We start from the raw sequence: 17,448 nt of genomic DNA on the forward strand, positions 1-17,448 counted from the left end.
GATGAATGAAGGACATGCATATTGTATTGAAGAAATAAGTGATGAGAATGCTGTTATTTGCATTTACCATGTCAGACCTTTTGATAAACAAAATTCTAATGAAAGTGAGAACATGTATACTGTTACATCTTTCAGAAAATGTTTTGAAATTGTGGTGCACAGTTCAGAATAAATGTTTTTCAAAAACCATTGCATCTTTTTAGTAAATGTTTATTTCCAAAAGAAATTTCTAGAAGTTCAGAACAGTAAAATTCCCGCTTTTTAGAATGAATTAGAAGATAACTCTTACGTAGTTAAACTAAAATACTCTTTGAGAGTTAATATATAAACTCTTAACACCAAGTGTTAAATTATCAACTCCAGACAGATTTGGTGTTTAACACTAAATCAGAGTTAACGTACCAACTCTCCAAAAAGAGTTAAATTAACACTCTCTGGTGTGGACCCATATAGACACTTTAATAGTGTTGAAATCAAATCCGACAGTGTTAATTTGGACATGATGGATTTGCTGTGTACTATACTTGTGAGAACCAACAGTCACTTGTGAGGACACACACACTGGTCCTCACAAATTTGAAGGCCTTTTTGAGGCTCAAAATGTGGTTTTAGTGTCAGGGTTACAATTAGGTTAGGTTTAGGGTTAGGGTTAGGCATTCATTTTTAGTGGTTAGGGTTAGGGTAAGGGGCTAGGGAAACCATTATGTCAATGAAGGTCCTCACTAAGATAGCTGAACGGGCTTGTGTGCATGTGTGTGTGTGTGTGTGTGTGTGTGTGTGTGTGTGTGTGTGTGTGTGTGTGTGTGTGTGTGTGTGAGCAGTAAGCAGACAGGCCTGCCCTAAGGGACAGACACAACAAGCTCTTTTATCACAGGGTGAAACTGAAGACGATGGGACACACCGTGTGAGGCCCTCTTCCATTTCAGTATTCAGTATCTCAGTCTGCATGAACACGCATTTACAGATTCATAAGAGCAAAAATCACCTCTTGGTAAGTTTGCATCAACAAAATAATTTAGGGAAATGACTGTTAAAGGCAACAAACACAAACAACAGTCTCAAAATAGTGATGAGCTCAAGCTAGTTTACCAGATGCACTAAGATTTGCTGTTATGACGTTTGGGACTTTTTTGGTGTGTCAACTGATGAAGACACAAAAGGGAGAAGAGTCAAATACTTCCCCAATTTACGCACAGTCGAAAAACTGAATTTCCACAGTTAGAAGATAAAATCAACAAGAGACAAAGTAGACAGGCCAAACATTTCAGAGTTTGGCACACGATTTTCAAAAATTATGACAAAACCATTGCTTTCTAATTAAGTCTTTTCAGTTATGACATTTCCATTTCTGTTGATCATTGAATTTATCATGTAACTGTAGAAGTATTTAGATGTTATAGTTCTTTATTACTTTTACTTACTTTTGAAAGATCATGATCATTATTTCAACAGTAGAATATAGGAATGCTTGATGTGTTTTAAATCATACATTAGACCTCGGTGTCGGTGAGATACAAAGATGATCGCTCTTTGTTGTTTTCGTTGAGTAAGTAAGTAAAGTTGATTTATCTAGCCCCTTTCACAGACATAACAGTCACAAAGCGCTGAACGACAATTAAGATACAGTGTCAACAGTGAACCATGTTTAAAAACAAATGTCTTGGATTTCTTGGTGTCTGTCTCTGTGCTTCCCCTGTGGTCCTTGTGTTGCGTCTAGTCAAGTTATTTTTTCACGTCTGTGTTTCGCATTGTTTCAAGTGCCTGTCTCATGTTTCCTGTTTTACCAGGACAGTCTCGTGTAATATGTTAGTGTTTTCAGTTTTGCTTCCCAATGTGACCAATTCAACTAAAATGGCGTTTGGTACTGTACAGCAGTTGCTTTGTTTGCTCTCAATTTTGGCAGCCCTATTAAAGAATAATATCAGTTTTTCCTCTTTTCCTCGACATTTTGCCCCAACATTTCAAAGAGCTGGAAACTAAATACACGGCAGAAATGACGCAGGTTTCACGCATGCGTAGTACAGGAATCTAAGCGCTTTCAGTGTGGATGAAAACAATTGTACACAGTAGTGTGGACGCGAAGCATTTTTAGACTAAAACGGCATTTTCAAATTTATTCGGATTAGTGTACACGTAGTTTTTGTCTTCCTCTGTTTGTTGCTCGATTGTCTGCATATCACCCACTGAATTTCCCATGACTCAGGTTTTTAGTTTCTTTATACTTGCTTCTAGTTTCCTCCCTGTTTAGGTTTAGTCGTTTTCTTACTGTGCTTTTGTTTGTGTTCAAAAAAAGTCCATTTCCGAAGTCTGCATTTGGGTCCACACTCTCTCCACTCCACATGTCTGCCACAGCAGACACACAACAAAAGAAAATCAGCAAAAAACCTGATTAAATGGAAGAAAACTATTCCTTAAAAGACTCAGTGTCAGCTAAACAGAGCTGGAGTGATAAACTGTTCCATAGCCTGGAAGCTTTGTCCACTCTAGTCTTCACTCTTGTATGAGGTACAACTAATAGATTTTGAGCTTGTGAATGGAGGCAACAAGCAGCAGTGTGTTTAAAAAGATGTTTGGGACAAATAGTGTGGAGCTTGTCTATTTAAGATAAGATAAGATAAGATAAGATAAGATAAGATAAGATAAGATAAGATAAGATAAGATAAAACTTTATTAATCCCTCGGGTGGGTTCCTCTGGGAAATTTGGTGGGGAAATTTATTGCTCTGTATGCAATTGTGAGACTCCTAAAATGAATTTTAATATCAACCAAGAGCCAATATTGAGAAAATAAAACGAGAGTGTGTCAGGAATCTGTCTGCAGCATTTTTTATTGCTTGAGGTGTGACAGAGATGATTTAAGCCAAAATGAAAGGCATTACAGTAATCTAAGCGCATAATACAAATGCATGAAAAAATTTTCCCATTTCATAGGAGGAAACTATAGGTTGCAATTTAGAAATACTCCTTAAATAAAAGAAACAGGATCTTAAGCAAAATTTTATATTTGAGTCAAAGTTCAAGGAGGAATCAAATATTACACCAAAATTACCAAGTAAAAAGAAGCAATCATTTGACTGATTCTTGATTGTATATCAGGAGGAGCTATAATCATGGCAGTCTTGTCAGAATTTAAAACAAAGTAATTGTTGGAAAGCCAGTCACTAATGAGATAAACAGTCAACTAGGGTAGACAACCTATCCAGCTGGAGGCTTAAAAGACATAGTACAGTTGAATGTCATCAGCATCAAATTAATAAGAAATGCCTGAGAAAGATCGAATAATACCAGCTAAAGGAAGCATGTGAAAGGAGAATAGCAATGGACCCAGGATGGAACCTTGAGGAATGCCACAGGTTAAACCAGCAGTGTGGAAGGAGAATCTGCTTGACCCAACAGAACGTCCTCTCACATAAATAGGAGGAAAACAGATCTAGTGGTGAGCGAGAGTTACCAACCAAAACCTTCAGCCTAGTAATTAAATATTATGGTCAGTATCAAAGGCAGCACTGTGGTCAAGCAACACAAGCACAAAGCAAAAGAATCATTACAGACCTTTAAAAGAACAGTTTCAGTGGAGTGCTGCTTTTGAAAACCGGACTGAAAAGGGTCAGAAATGTGTAGTTTGCATAATAAATAAATAAATTGATTTGACAACTTTATCTAATAATTTGCTAATAAATGGTCATTTTGAAATAAGCCGGTAATTACTAGGAGACGTGGCATCAAGACTAGGTTTTTTAAGTAATGGAATGACCTCAGCATGCTTAAAGTAAGATGGAACACAACCTCGCTTCAGTGAGCTGTTAATGATAGAAAGCAACGAAGGACCCAAAAAGAACAGAGGGATGCAAGATCCCTAAAGATGGTGATGAAGGTTTCAGCTTAACCATTATTCTAACTTAGTCACTTAGTGTAATTGAACAGAATGAGATAAATGAATCAAAGCATTGAGGGCAATCCCCATTAGGCAAGGAACCTAAGGAGAATTTCGAGCTTAAGTCCATCACCCTATTTACAAAATCATGGAGAAATACATTAAAGTCATCGTCAGAGGCTATCAATGCATGTGGAGGAGGGGAGGATATAATGCTATTAATGGTGTCAAACAACACCCTGGGATTATTTTTATGATTTATCATCAAAAGAGGGTTCCCCGGGTGTCTGTGTGTGTGTCCATGTCTGGGTCTGGGGCTTGCTGAGCCTTGGCCGCTGTGGGACAAGGTCATGGAGGGTGAGGTTACCCCTCCCTATTTTTCCCTGCTTGATGTTGATGCCCCTCCCCGGTATGCTGGTACTTGTTGGTTCCAGAGCAAGTGGCCGAATGTTCTGGCATTCTGGAGTGGTTGACACAGTTTGGGTGGGTAGGCGCAGTGACTAGGTTCAGACTCAGTTTGACTCTTCTTGTCCTTGTAGATTGAGCGGGTTACTGGCTCCATGTGCAGATGGGCCCCCAGATTTGGGGCATGTCTGCACATGTTAGAATACTCTTTATAGTGGCGTCAGCAGTGTGACAGCCTTTGGTGCAGCGGTGGTAGGGTGTGCCATTTGCACGGGCCCCTGGTTCAATTTTTGCTGCCCTGCAGTGTCATAGAGGAAACAGAAGTGCTTACTGAGCCAGCAGAAGTGGCTTTCTCCTTCAAGGGTAGTCAACTGGTCTTAGAGATCCCATGCCTTCTCCTCCTCAACCTCCTCTGATTATCAGTCACTTTTACACATAGGGTCGTGGGGAGGGATGGAACATGTGCCACATGGGTCAAAGTTGGTTGGATGAGCACTGTTAACCAGCTGCCACATTCTCATGTCGCATGTGTTCCTTCATCAGTAGTGGTTTAGTCTAGATTTCACACAGTCCTACTCACTATTTACTCGTACTGTGACGTGCACCAACACATGGACCCAAAAGGCCTACCTTTGACACTAACAGCTGTTAAAAGTGGCCTACACCCCTGTTTCCTGCACCCTGTTTTTTGGCGGTGAGGTTGGCTGCTGATCTGGGGCCAGTCTGCCTGCGTCCCAGGTTCACTGCTGGCTGGAGCTAGCACTCCAATGGCACCCTGGATGGAAATTTTGGCGTTGGCTGGCCTGCTCCCTTGAGGTTGTGGTATGGGGAGGCTTGGACCTCTCATCAAGTCGGCTCCGTCAGGAGGTTCTCGCGCCTGGGTTCCCATCCTCAGCTGATGCTGGGAAGGCTGGCCTCTGCCGCGGTTGGCTGCCTGCTGCCTCTGGTTGTCTGGCACTCCTGCCCTTTGGCTGTGGGCCCTCCACCGAGTCCTCCACCAGGTCCTCCCTCTTCCCCCTGCTGGGTTGGACCCATGGTTTTCGTCTAGGTGTGTGACCTCAGGTCTTCAGCACTTCTGGGGTCGGTGTACAGTGTAGCTCTCCTGAGTCTTTGACTGTCTGCCTCTGGCTCCCAGGGGTTTGTATTGCATTCTCTGACCCTCATTATCAAATATGTTGCATGAGAAATGCTCATACACAGAATTTCACAATTTTTCCAATTGTTCTTTCTCTCTCTCTTACACACACACAGACATACACCGCAGCAAAATTGTATTTTTGTTTGTATACTACCCGTTTTGTATTTCAGATGCTGTGTGTTTTTTGTTTTGTGATTTTCTTGTGAATGAAGTTGATAAGCACGTGGTTTATAAATATCACACAGTAAGCTATGTAAATCTTCCTTAATGCCTCCCGTGTTGTGCAGACAAAAAAAAGTGTTGGTGAAGTAGAGTCAAGTGATATAGTCCTGATGTCTTGCTGATAAGAAATGCTCCATGTGAGGAGAGTGCAAAATCCAAATCAAACAAAACTGACTCAAAACTATTATCCGTACTTCATGTCACCTTTAGCATTTTAGGAACTTGCTTTAAGTCAACATTTAGAGAATTAATCAATTGCTGCAGCCAGGTTGCACAAAAAGTCTAGTTGCTAAACTGGTCTGTTTACATAAAAAATCTGCCACCCACTAAAACCCCCCAATTCCCTGTGAAATTAAAATATATATATATATGTCTAAGGAGGACAGGTAGTTAAAATCCTATAACAAGTTCCTATGTAAGAAGATCTGATTACCAAAACTAAATCCATTAATTTCCTGAGTTCCTACATGCTCACGTTCCAACTTTTGACTTGCATGTGTTGTGACTGACATCAGTATTTTGGCCCTGCAGTATGTCTAGCCATTGGTGTGGTACAGTAAGACGAGAACAGTCTGATTCTCCTCTTGTGAGTTCAGAGTGTTTTTACAGAAAACCAATCCCACTCACAAAGTCATTATTGTGAACAGACAGCAACAGCTGGAGGACTTACCACTCGAGCAATTGGAGCCCCCCCAGCCTGGCTCACACTGGCAGGTGTTGGGTGCCATACAACGGCCATGAATACAGCTCTCTGTACAATGAGCTAGACATCGAGGAGACAGGGAGAGAGGCCAGGGATCAGCACGGTCCCCCCAAAAAATAACCCATCAAAACACATCTACATTAGAATTAGTCATGTAGTAGTAATCACATAAATGTTCATGTCAAAGACATAAATCTGATTTGTGAAATGGAAACTGGGACTTGCTATTCTTTTTTGAATGCTCTGTGACTTGACTTGACTTAACACTTTAAAGAGTTTTTGTGGCCAAAAACAGAATTGGACTTTTAGAAATTGTTTGCTTTTTCAATAAAATGTCAATGTTTCTTTTAGTTACTTTGTGTTTTCTACAGCTGACTGATTTAAAGAGTTTTTCAAGCAGATTTTTCCTCATGCAAACAAATATTTTTCTTTACAAGAAACTCTAAATACAGTCCTTGTAACAGACAACTCCCATCAAGACTATGATATATTTTCACTGTCCACTAATACCAAGCAAATGCCACTGATTTGAAAGATTATTACTCTTTTTAAAGCTGGATTTGCATTGATTAACCCACTTCAAACAAACAGATTCTTCTCTGACTTTACACAAATAAAAAGTAATAAATCCTTAATATAACTGATTCCTTCTCCAATACAACTTCCAACAGGAAACGGCATGTTGCCTAAAGTGTCTGGCAAATTAAATGTGATTCTCAGAGCAGCATGTGATGCTTAGGCTACTTATAAAGCAGAGTATTTTCACACTAGAACAAATTCCCCTATGAACTCCTGGGGGACATTAACTGTTTTCTCCCTTCCACCACAGCACACATAACTTTTTCATCACTAACTCTTTCCACCATGAGAACAGGCTGTCTTGACAGAAAGCTTCTTTTTTTTTTTTTTTACTGCTGTTACAATTGTTAGTTTTGCCAAAGCAACACCTGTCACTGCCTATTAAAAGGGAGGGATGTGGGTTGTGTAATAGCCTTGCTGGGAAGGTAAGTGTGACAAGATATTTGAAAAGAAATATTCATTACAGGATTTAATAAGTGTGATAAATGGCTGTAAGGAAAGTGTTACTAAAAGTTGACCTTAAGCAAAATCACTATTTGTCTCACAGAGCACTGAAACTTGCATAAGATGTCTTCCTGACTCTCTTAGTGTTTAAGGAAATAGCTTGAAATCCTCTAAAGCGATAGAAACATGGCTGGCTGTGTGTGTGTGTGTGTGTGTGTGTGTGTGTGTGTGTGTGTGTGTGTGTTGTGTGTGTGTGTGTGTGTGTGTGTGTGTGTGTTACTCACGAGCACAGATCTCTTCTTTCTCATAGAAGCCTGGGCAGCACTGAGACTTCCTCCGGTACATGGTCTTGTTCCCACTACGATATGCTGTTCTATAGATCATCCTGCAGAAAAGAATTCAAGTCACATACAAAATTAGACACTGAGTAACCAATTATTTTGTTTTTCAGCTTTTATTATATTATTAAAATGTGTAAAGTGGATCATTGACATTAATAACCAAAAGCATCATTTAACTCTAACTCTTCTCCAAAGAGAGCAAAACTACTGCAAAATCTACTCTATGTAGTGTTACTAATAGCTCATCTTCCACTCTGAGTTGGGCTTGTGTATTAAAAGCAGTGAGTAAGACTAGAAAAACTCTATATACAATACTTTTTCAAAGTATTGTATATAGAGTGACCTCTCTCCCAAGCTCCAGTTTGGTCACATCTACATGTGTCTTGTAGAGGATCCCTAACATTGTAGCCAGAATGAAAGGTTTCAAAGTATGGACAGCAACATGTATTTTGGATTTGGATGGGTAAGTAATGCCACCGTGTAGGAGGTGAAGGACAAGAAATTATTCATTGTTAAAGCAAAGGTTAGCACCACATAACTTGCTTAAATAAACTACCACAGGTAAATCTTACATTTTGTTGACTTGGACAATTTAAAGTGCAGGGCCAGAGAAGTTAAGGTAGCATTAATTAGTTACATTGATGTTGTGTGATAACACTAAAGTTGACCTAGTATTTTTCCAATGTTGGGTAAATCATTCCTACAGTTTAAATGAGCCGCCACTGACAACCTGGGTTGCTGTGGAGAAGCAGGGATTGGTGCAATTTGTCCTGTAAGGCAGGATTATGAGAGGTGTGCTAACGTGTTGGTGCCATACTCTACCCTACCCTTCTGAAAGGTGTAAATAAATGGTGATTAGTGCATCCATTAGCCAAAATGCCAGGTAGTTGCTAGGGCCACAGTACTTGATGCATGTTCAATCATCCAGGTAAGTAAATCCCAAAAAGCTTATTCTGTTCTCTGGACGTAACTTTTTCAGTGGAAGAAATATTTAATCACTCATCCAAGTGATTTCTTCAGTCTCAGCTGACTGCAGGTTTCCCCAACCCTCTGAACAGTACATTTTAATGAAACAAGCTGAAACTAACACCACTGACTAACAATAGGGGTCAGTTTCTTTATCATTAATACTGTCGTGATGACGAGTGCCATTCATCGAGAGTTGGGGAATGGCTGCAATTACAGCACTGTAAGATATTGAAAGATGTACCCTTAAGCACACAAACAGTAATATAGTGAACAGTGTTAAGTGCCAGGAGGATTGTTGTGATTTATACATCAGGGATAACATGCAACCTCTGGCTAAGCGGATGGCGCAGCACAGAAGAGCTAACTCGTCAGGCCAGGACTCTGCGGTCTATTTACTACTACAGGCCAGTGGACACTCTTTCAGTGATGAGGATGTATCCCACATCCTGGACAGGGAGGAATGCTGGTTTGAGCAGGGAGTCAACAAGGCCGTTTACATGAAAATAGAAAGACCATCTCTGAATCGAGGAGGGGGCCTAAGGGTACATCTTTCACCATCTTACAATACTTTCTGTGGATGCAGGCAGGATTGGACACAAATATCGCAAAGGCAGGTGACAGAGACAGACAGTGGGAGCAGACAGTAATGGTCAGAAATTTGGTGGGAGCAGAATTCAAAAGAATAGTCTTGTTCAAGGCTCTAATTCCCAGATCCTCTTGTCTGCATGTTGACATGTCCCCGGGCAAAATACTGAACCCCAATTTGCATGCATTGGCATGTGACTGTCTTAATTGTTAGATAAAAGTGCTGTATGAATGTCAGTGTAACTGGGTGAATAAAAGGCTCTACTTAAGTTCCAGTCCATTTAGCATGTCTACATTCTTCTGTAAATTTTGTCTTTATTATTACAACTTTTATTTGGTAAAGGGGGTAAGCCACTTTCAGACCTTGTATACAGCGACAATGTCTGATTTAAATAAACAAAAAAAGAAAAACAACAGGGAAAAACTGTGGTACTGCCATTTAATCAAACCCATTATCACCACACATTTCCATACGTATCAAGTATCATTTTAATTGGTTCTTACCTGTGTTTGGTGCACTTAAACCAGTTGAGGATGTCAGTGCAGCTGGTGTAATAAATCTGATTAAAAGAATGGGCATATGACTCCTGCACTGTCACAGAGTAACTGAAACCACAGAAAGTGAAAAAAGAAAATGGATATCAGACATGAAACCAGTGTGTGGCTGATGATAGTTCATGACTGCCTCATTAATCGTCTCTGTTCAATTAGTTGATTTACTTCAAAAGAGATTGACACACAATAGATTGACACTCAACCAACTTTTATGTCCTTAAAATACCTGAGAAAACTAATTGCCTGTTTGTCCAAAAGCTTTGTTTTCTTAGAAGAGATAATGATACAATAAATAGTTTATAAGATTAAAAATTATAGGTCTTAACATCTTTATGCTATGCCTGCAGGGCAACCAATTGAAGTTATTGGCCTTCATATAGAAATATAATTATATATATAGGTGTCATTTGTTTAACAATGGAAATGCATATGGTTTCTAATATCTTGTGCAAACTGTTACAGTGCTGGATTTATATATTAAAGTGAGCCAGTCAAAAGCTCAGGTTTCAGCTTTCGGTTTCAGCAGAGAGCAAAAACTGAAAGTACTCTGCAAACAAAGTACTCTGCAAACAAAGTACTCTGCAAGTTTTGACAAACCTTGACAGAGAAACTTTTTGTGTTCAGCCTTGTTTTGAAGATATGTTTCTGCGTTATGAGGCTGAACAGAACAGATTCTCTGTAAGTCATGTAAGTCTCATCAGTAACCTCTACAGGTAAGTCTGTGTGTGCACAAGCTCTAGTAACTGTGTCTTTAGCATTCAGTGGAATGATGGTACTATAATTAGGGAAATGAGCGATGCTCAGCTTTACTGGGATAGTCCTGAACATAGAAGTTTTTTTCATCCTTGCAAATGGAAAAACAGACTGCTAAGTATTGACACTTTAAACACAGCTTAAGAAAGTTATCAGGTTGATAACACATTTCCACTGTTAGTGCATTAGCATGTAGTGTTAGTATCAGGGGCGTAATGTTACGGCGATGCTTAGTATAGTCTGGAGGTGGGTAAAGGACACCTAATGCTGAATGCCTTTATTGCCCTTCATGGGCTATTATCTTGACTAACCTCTCCCAGTGGCTGCAGACATTGGGATCCTCCAGGTTGAGGGAGGAAGCGATGCAAGGCAAGTTACAGAAGACTACAGTCAGCAAGACTGTCCTGTGGAGCAACAGTGATGTAGTCATCGCTGTGAGGGCTGCACCTTAAGACAAGGAAGAAGGAGAAAACACCATTTAAGTTTCTGTTGTCTGAAAAACATTCGGTAAACTCTGGTGATTGTAAGCTACCAACAGTCCCTCGGGGTATTTATTTATGCAATTACTTATTTCTGTACTTATGTCATTCTGAAATTTCCAAATCCAATATCATTGTCAATTCCTAATACATCTGTGCTTTACTATGTTTGTAGTCTATATGATCCTGTTTAATTTTGTTCTCGACATAATTGTTAAAAGTCAAAACCAACTACAATGTTTAGATTCTGCTGAGATCTGTACTTTTCTGTACTTTTCTCATGTACTTTTCTCATTTACCATTTACACTCTCAGGGTGTAAATGGTAGATAGAAAGCACTTAGATGTAAAAAGTGCTTGTGTGAATGGATGTGAATGAGGCTTTGAGTGCTCAAATAAAGTAGAAATGTGTTATATAAGAAACAGTCCATTTACCAGAAGTATGAACATGTATTTGACACGATTAATTATATTGTAACTGACATAATTTGACTTTAACATAGATCCTGTTTTAATCAGCTATTCCAACCAAATGCTTGAGATACAGAATCTGAACTTTTCAGCTGATACAGATGTGTACAAGATTGTTTGCCCACCTATGATATGAAAATTTCTTTTGTGCAGGGAAACAACCCAGACCCAGTTTTTGCTAAATCACTGTTTGAGGTTTTCTTTCAAAATCTTTACAATTTTCTTTCCTCGTGGTTCTTTACACTTTGATGTGAACCTGTTCCCACCAAAGCATTCCCACAGCATAATCCTCCCACTACTGTGTTTCACTGTGGGGATGCTGTTCTTTGGGTTGAACACCTCTCCCCTATTTAAGCATAAATATAAGCAGTGTCTCTGCCAAAGAGCTCTTGTTTTTACATGGACCAAAGAAGGCACTTGCAGTATGCATCATCTTTCTCCAGGTTGTTCTTAGCGTACTATGGAAGGACTTGCAGCTCTCTCAATTGATTTCACATGCAGACTTTAAAATACATTTAACCCTTTCACACACAGTGGTCACTACAGTGCACAGCTATTCAAAGGCTGTTTTCTTGTATTTGTGTCAGTGTTGATAGTATACTTGCACATAAACCACTACATTGGACACTGGTGCGTCAATCCATACCCTGCCAGCCACTCCAAAGGTGATGTTGTCCACCTAAGTGGACATGTAAAAAACTCTTTGAAAAGTACATGTTTAAAAAAATGAAGGCTTAAAGTGAATAAAAATACTTAAGAAAAAAATCCTGATTGAGGTTTCATGCATGAAAGGGTTAAATGATTTTCTGACATCATTACTGGAAACTTGTTCTTGTTTTTAATATGACTCTTAGTTATTTTAATGTGGTTTTTAATTTTAATTTTATTATGCTGTCTGAAACAGGTCTCTCTTGTAAACGAGATGTTGAGTCTTAATGACAATGAAGTCTCAACCGGTATAAAAAAAAGTTTTTCTTCTTGGTCTGCAATTTCACAATCCATTCCTGTCAGGGTTCTGTTCAATTCACTTCAATTTTATTTATACTGTCCTAAATCACAACAGTCACCTGAAGGTGCTTTATATTGTAAGGTAAACACCCTACAATCAAAGTTCTAGCGTCTTGTCAGTTGTTCTGACAAGTTGTTCTATATATAAATCTATTACATTGTGAGCAGCAACAAATTTCTCAAGTCTAAAAATTTATTTTGTTTTTGACAAAAAAAACCAAACAAGTTCGGCGCATGGTGAGGGATGCCAAACGCCGGTATCGGGAGCATCGCTTCCACCAGGGCGACACATGGAGCATGTGGCATGGATTGCTCACCATCACAGATTGCAGTTTAGCTGCTCCATCACTGAATTTATTCTCACCTCCTTTAACACTTTGGCATACTGCTGCCACTGCAAAGGACAAAGGCAGACTACAGCATGTAATCCACTCCACTGAAAAGGTGAATGACTGCAATCTGCCTTGCCTACAAGACATGTACTCCTTCATGCAAGTGAGACAGGCAATCAGGATTGCTACTGACTCTTCACCCGGGCATAAATTGTGATATTTCCCTTTTACAGGAGGTTGTGGTCCATCAGAACCAACACCTCATGGCACAAGAAGACGTCGGACTACGTAACAACACCCCCTCACTTAACATGTTACAACAACACACTTATTTACTCAGGCTACAATAACTTTCCCACTGGACTCAATACATGCACTTTGCACACCCCAACACACACACACACACACACACACACACACACACACACACACACACACACACACACACACACACACACACACATTTCTTAAGGTAGGTAGTTAGTATATATTCCTGATGTATTTATTTATATTAATATTTATTTTGAGATGTATATATTATATATATTGTAAATACCATATATTCTATTTCTGTACCATTGGTTTTTTTGCACCACAAGACCAAGATCATGGATGACTAAGCCGCTGCAAAAAATGTACCACAGACACATAGAGGAAATCCCTGACATAAAGAAATCCTACCAGTGGATAGAAAAGGCTTGCTTAGAGGCCAGCACAGAGGCAATGATAATAGCAGCACCAGAACAGAGCCTAAACACAAGATCCAGACATTTACCAAAAGCAGCACGAGAAAATAGAGAAGTGCTAGGGGCTGAAAGAACTGCTGCTAGAAGGTATAGTCCAAATTGGTTCTTGCGGTAATAAGAGTATTAAGAGCCAGGCACAACACTGGAGGTCTCTATCCAGAATAGTGCAGTCCTAGGAACAACTAAGACAGTGCGCAGAACCCTCTAACACCCATGTCTCTGGTTGAGGACCCGAGCTCAAGGATCAAGCACATACCACCCCCAGAAGAAGATTTTAACATTACGTGTTTTTACAGATAGAAGGAAATTGTGAGTTACTTTTGCAAGATAAGTTTGCCGATGCACAAAATGTGCCTAAATAGAATACTTTAGGTAATAAGTTTATGGGTAACTTTTTTTTAATCTAACAAACAAATATAGATATGAAAAGAAATAAACTAAAATAGAAAACAGCTGTAGTCATGTTGTTTTTCATACATATCAGCATCTTCAGTGGGGTTTATTGTGAACATTTAAAAAAGACTTTTGATGAGTTTGGCTAGCAAAAAGTTCTCACGTTTACTCATTTTTATCAGTCTGATAGTTTAAAAGTGTGGCAGGGTGTGGTTTGTGGCTCAGCTGCAGGGGAGGAGTGGAGCAGTGGTGTCAGGGTGTGGTGTCAGGGGAGGCTGACGCACACCTCAGCTCCATCAGCTGATCATGTCTCCCATGTAAAAGATGTGCTGGGACCTGAAATGGTGCGTTGTGTGTATGTAGCAGCTGAAAAGCTGCAACAAAAAATCCCAAACAATAAAACATCTAGCAACGTGCAAGCTGTGTGTGTGTGTGTGTGTCTGTCCTCATTCATGTCACAAAAAGTTAATCAGATTCTCAGAAAAAATGAGTGGACATATTGTTATGTTTCCTTTTGTGAATGCTGTCTGTAAACAAATTAATGACAAATTATTTTAGCTCTAACTTCTGTTATCTGGGTTCTCGAGAAAGTTAGAACTCAAAATGTGCCACTTCTGCACAGGCACAATTCACACACAGTGATCACAAATATTTAATGATCTTTATAGCTACCCACCTTGCAAAACACAAACTTTATGATTCAACACCATGTGACACATTTAGGGGACATATGTAAATTGTACCAAAAAAGAAAGAACTGGGTTACAGTATACTCAAATGGGAAGGACCTGAGAAAGCGTTGTAGCCTGCAAACTCACCATTATTTTTTAACTTATTTGTAGTCAAACTGAAATTAGGCTTAAACTTCCCTTCAACTCTCCCCACCACTAACTATATTTAAAACACATAAAACAAAGTATCATCAGTTTAGCTAAACTAATAAATTTAGAATTAAATACTGAACATCAACCTCAACTCAAACCTATACTATAAAGAAATGGTGTAAGATCAGTGAATCAAAATTGTGCTAAACACTCATTCAAATTATCAATGGTTAAAATCTCCTTAAGAGTTTCTAGAATTTGTATAAGAGTCCAAATTAAGTACGGATGACCTTTTTTAATAGTACACAGACATTAAATGACTAGCGCATCACACTTCATGGCGGTGGTGGCCAAGCAAAATCTTTTGAGGTCAACACTTCTAGCCAGCCTTCTTTCAAAAATACTGGCTAATGGAGTAAGCCTACAAGATGTCTCTAGTAGCTGTATGGGTAGTAACATTGTGTCTGTTCAGGCAGTGTATTGGATACTGGAGCCAGTCATCTCTGATTTCATTCTGCTGAAAGTGGGCACAGCTGCACTGACCAATGCTGAAATCCTCCCCACCCCAAGACAACTGCACTGCTACGCACATAAGGGCTATGCTGTATGCGTGATAGAGCTCCAGGCACAATGCTAATGAAATGGATTAAGCTAGGCTGCATAACTTTGATATACTAGCAGTCAGGCAGCACAGCATTGATGGCTCTCTCTATGCACAAAGGAATTCCAGAAAAGCAGATCTGCTGCTTGAAATCCCTGAAAAAAACAGTCAGGCTTTAGCGCAGTATTTATTTGCAAACACATGCAATTTTGACGTCAATTCTCTCTTTTTAGAATTGGTGTAAATGGAACTAAATGAGATGTATAAATATGAGCAGTCATATACTCAGTTTTCTTTAAGCTAATTAATTTAGAAAGTTTTTAAAGTTATAGCATCCAAGTCTGTCGTAGAGTTGTTTGTCGTCAGAACATATTTTCAGTACTGCTAGTGCAGTACTTTTGCCTTTTTACTCTTTAAAAACAAAGGAAAACAAAAGAAAACAAACCAAAAAAAAAAAAAAAAAAAACAACCAAGAGAGAGTTTCGAAGCTAGGAGCTTTGTACTTTGATTTCACCTACTGTGAAAGTATTGAAGATGTCAAAGATAAGCATAGGTCTGAAACTCTCAAACGGTTCCTATCTGACCATTACTCAGTGTTTACAGCTAGTAACCTTTGCAGTTGGTGGTTTAAACCACCAAAATATGGAGATGGGTGATTTTGAGAGGTGCAAATTATTAAACCCATTGACATCTCTCGGTCACTATTTTTTGTCCTCCTTTTGCAAGATAGTTCAAATCTAGAGTTTAAGATTGTAAAACCCCAACAGCATTTAGGTCTATGAAAGACGTCCAAATTTAAAGCACAACAGGAATAAAGTTCAAATCTACCAGAAGAGCTACACTGAAAAAACAAACAAAAACATTTTATGTATATTTTTTTCTATAGCAGATTCTTGTGCAGTCATTTACAGTTATTACATAAAAATATCACACAAATCAGTACAATACAATACCTTCTCTATGAGCAAAACACGATCATGCCACGGCTGTCGATCCGTCCTTCGGTGTATGAGGTTGATATGTCCAGTAGTTAAAAAAAAAAAAGACAAGAAAAGGAAAAAGTGTTATCCCCCTGAAACCGCGTAAGAAATAAATCATAAACTGAAATTAAAATTAAAAATAACTAGTGGAAAGCGCATTAGTCGAATCGTTTTCTCAGATTTCTACAACGTTTCGTCGCCAGAACGATAAACTTTTCCCATTGTCAAAATACTGGTGACCAAGTATGTGACGTCATTGATGCGGCATCAACAGCATCTTTCTGAGGGTTGTGTAGCAACACTTTGACTCTGCTGCCACCTGCCGCAAAACACCATCCCATTAGAAACACACGATGAGTACGTCTCATCTACACAGAACAGGAACACAAACAGAATATACAATACAAACCAAGGACTCATAATAGCATAATTAAAATTTACACGGTATACTGAAATAAAAAAAGAAAATGATTTTTTTTCTTTTACATTTAATTCTATTGATATAATTATTCTAAAAGATAACAGGGATAAAAGTACACTCTTAGAAAGGATGTGTTAAAAAATGACACAAAAAATGTGTTGTTACACTATTAACACATTTTGTGTAAATTTTAACATAACATGTGTAAGAAAATGTGTAAACATTGAAAAAATGTGTAAAACGCTTAACACACTTGATGTGTTGCACAGTTTAACACATTTTGTGTGTTATTTTCAGAATCTAACAACAGGACCTAAAATTAGCAGCTCAGTAATTTGATGCTAGCCCTGTGTTTAGTGAAATAAATTGTAGATTAACAATGTATTATAACTATATTAACTGAATAAATAAAATGTTTAGTTATTGTTTGTTTTCCTTAATCCTTTCCTCATTACTTTCAACAAATAAAACATTTTATAATGTAATGTGGACCAAGGTGTGTATGGTGTACTAAAATTCTGAAAGAGGATTAATTTTTTATTTCTCAATATGTATGGCATACCAATTAATGGCCATGGCTATACTATAAGCATAAGTATCCACAAAGAACAGGCTTAATTTTGACCA

The 17,448-nt window shown here is 38.7% G+C and overlaps 1 protein-coding gene across 2 annotated transcripts in view; it reads right to left on the reverse strand.

Moving 5' to 3' along the window:
* megf10 (multiple EGF-like-domains 10) overlaps window positions 1–16,629 on the reverse strand; it is a 56,213-nt gene extending 39,584 nt beyond the window's left edge. For both annotated transcript variants that reach the window (XM_080876078.1, XM_080876079.1), the window contains exons 1-5: window positions 16,374–16,629; window positions 10,879–11,014; window positions 9,764–9,865; window positions 7,649–7,749; window positions 6,309–6,401 (exon numbers count right to left, since the gene is read on the reverse strand). In XM_080876078.1, the coding sequence (XP_080732204.1) occupies window positions 6,309–6,401; window positions 7,649–7,749; window positions 9,764–9,865; window positions 10,879–10,997 (415 nt within the window). In that variant the 5' untranslated portion in view covers window positions 10,998–11,014; window positions 16,374–16,629. The remainder of the gene's footprint in view (window positions 1–6,308; window positions 6,402–7,648; window positions 7,750–9,763; window positions 9,866–10,878; window positions 11,015–16,373) is intronic.
* Between the last annotated feature and the right edge of the window lie 819 nt (window positions 16,630–17,448).

This window comes from Rhamphochromis sp. 'chilingali' (assembly GCF_963969265.1).
Source record: "Rhamphochromis sp. 'chilingali' genome assembly, chromosome: 2".
NCBI classification, from domain to species: domain Eukaryota; kingdom Metazoa; phylum Chordata; class Actinopteri; order Cichliformes; family Cichlidae; genus Rhamphochromis; species Rhamphochromis sp. 'chilingali'.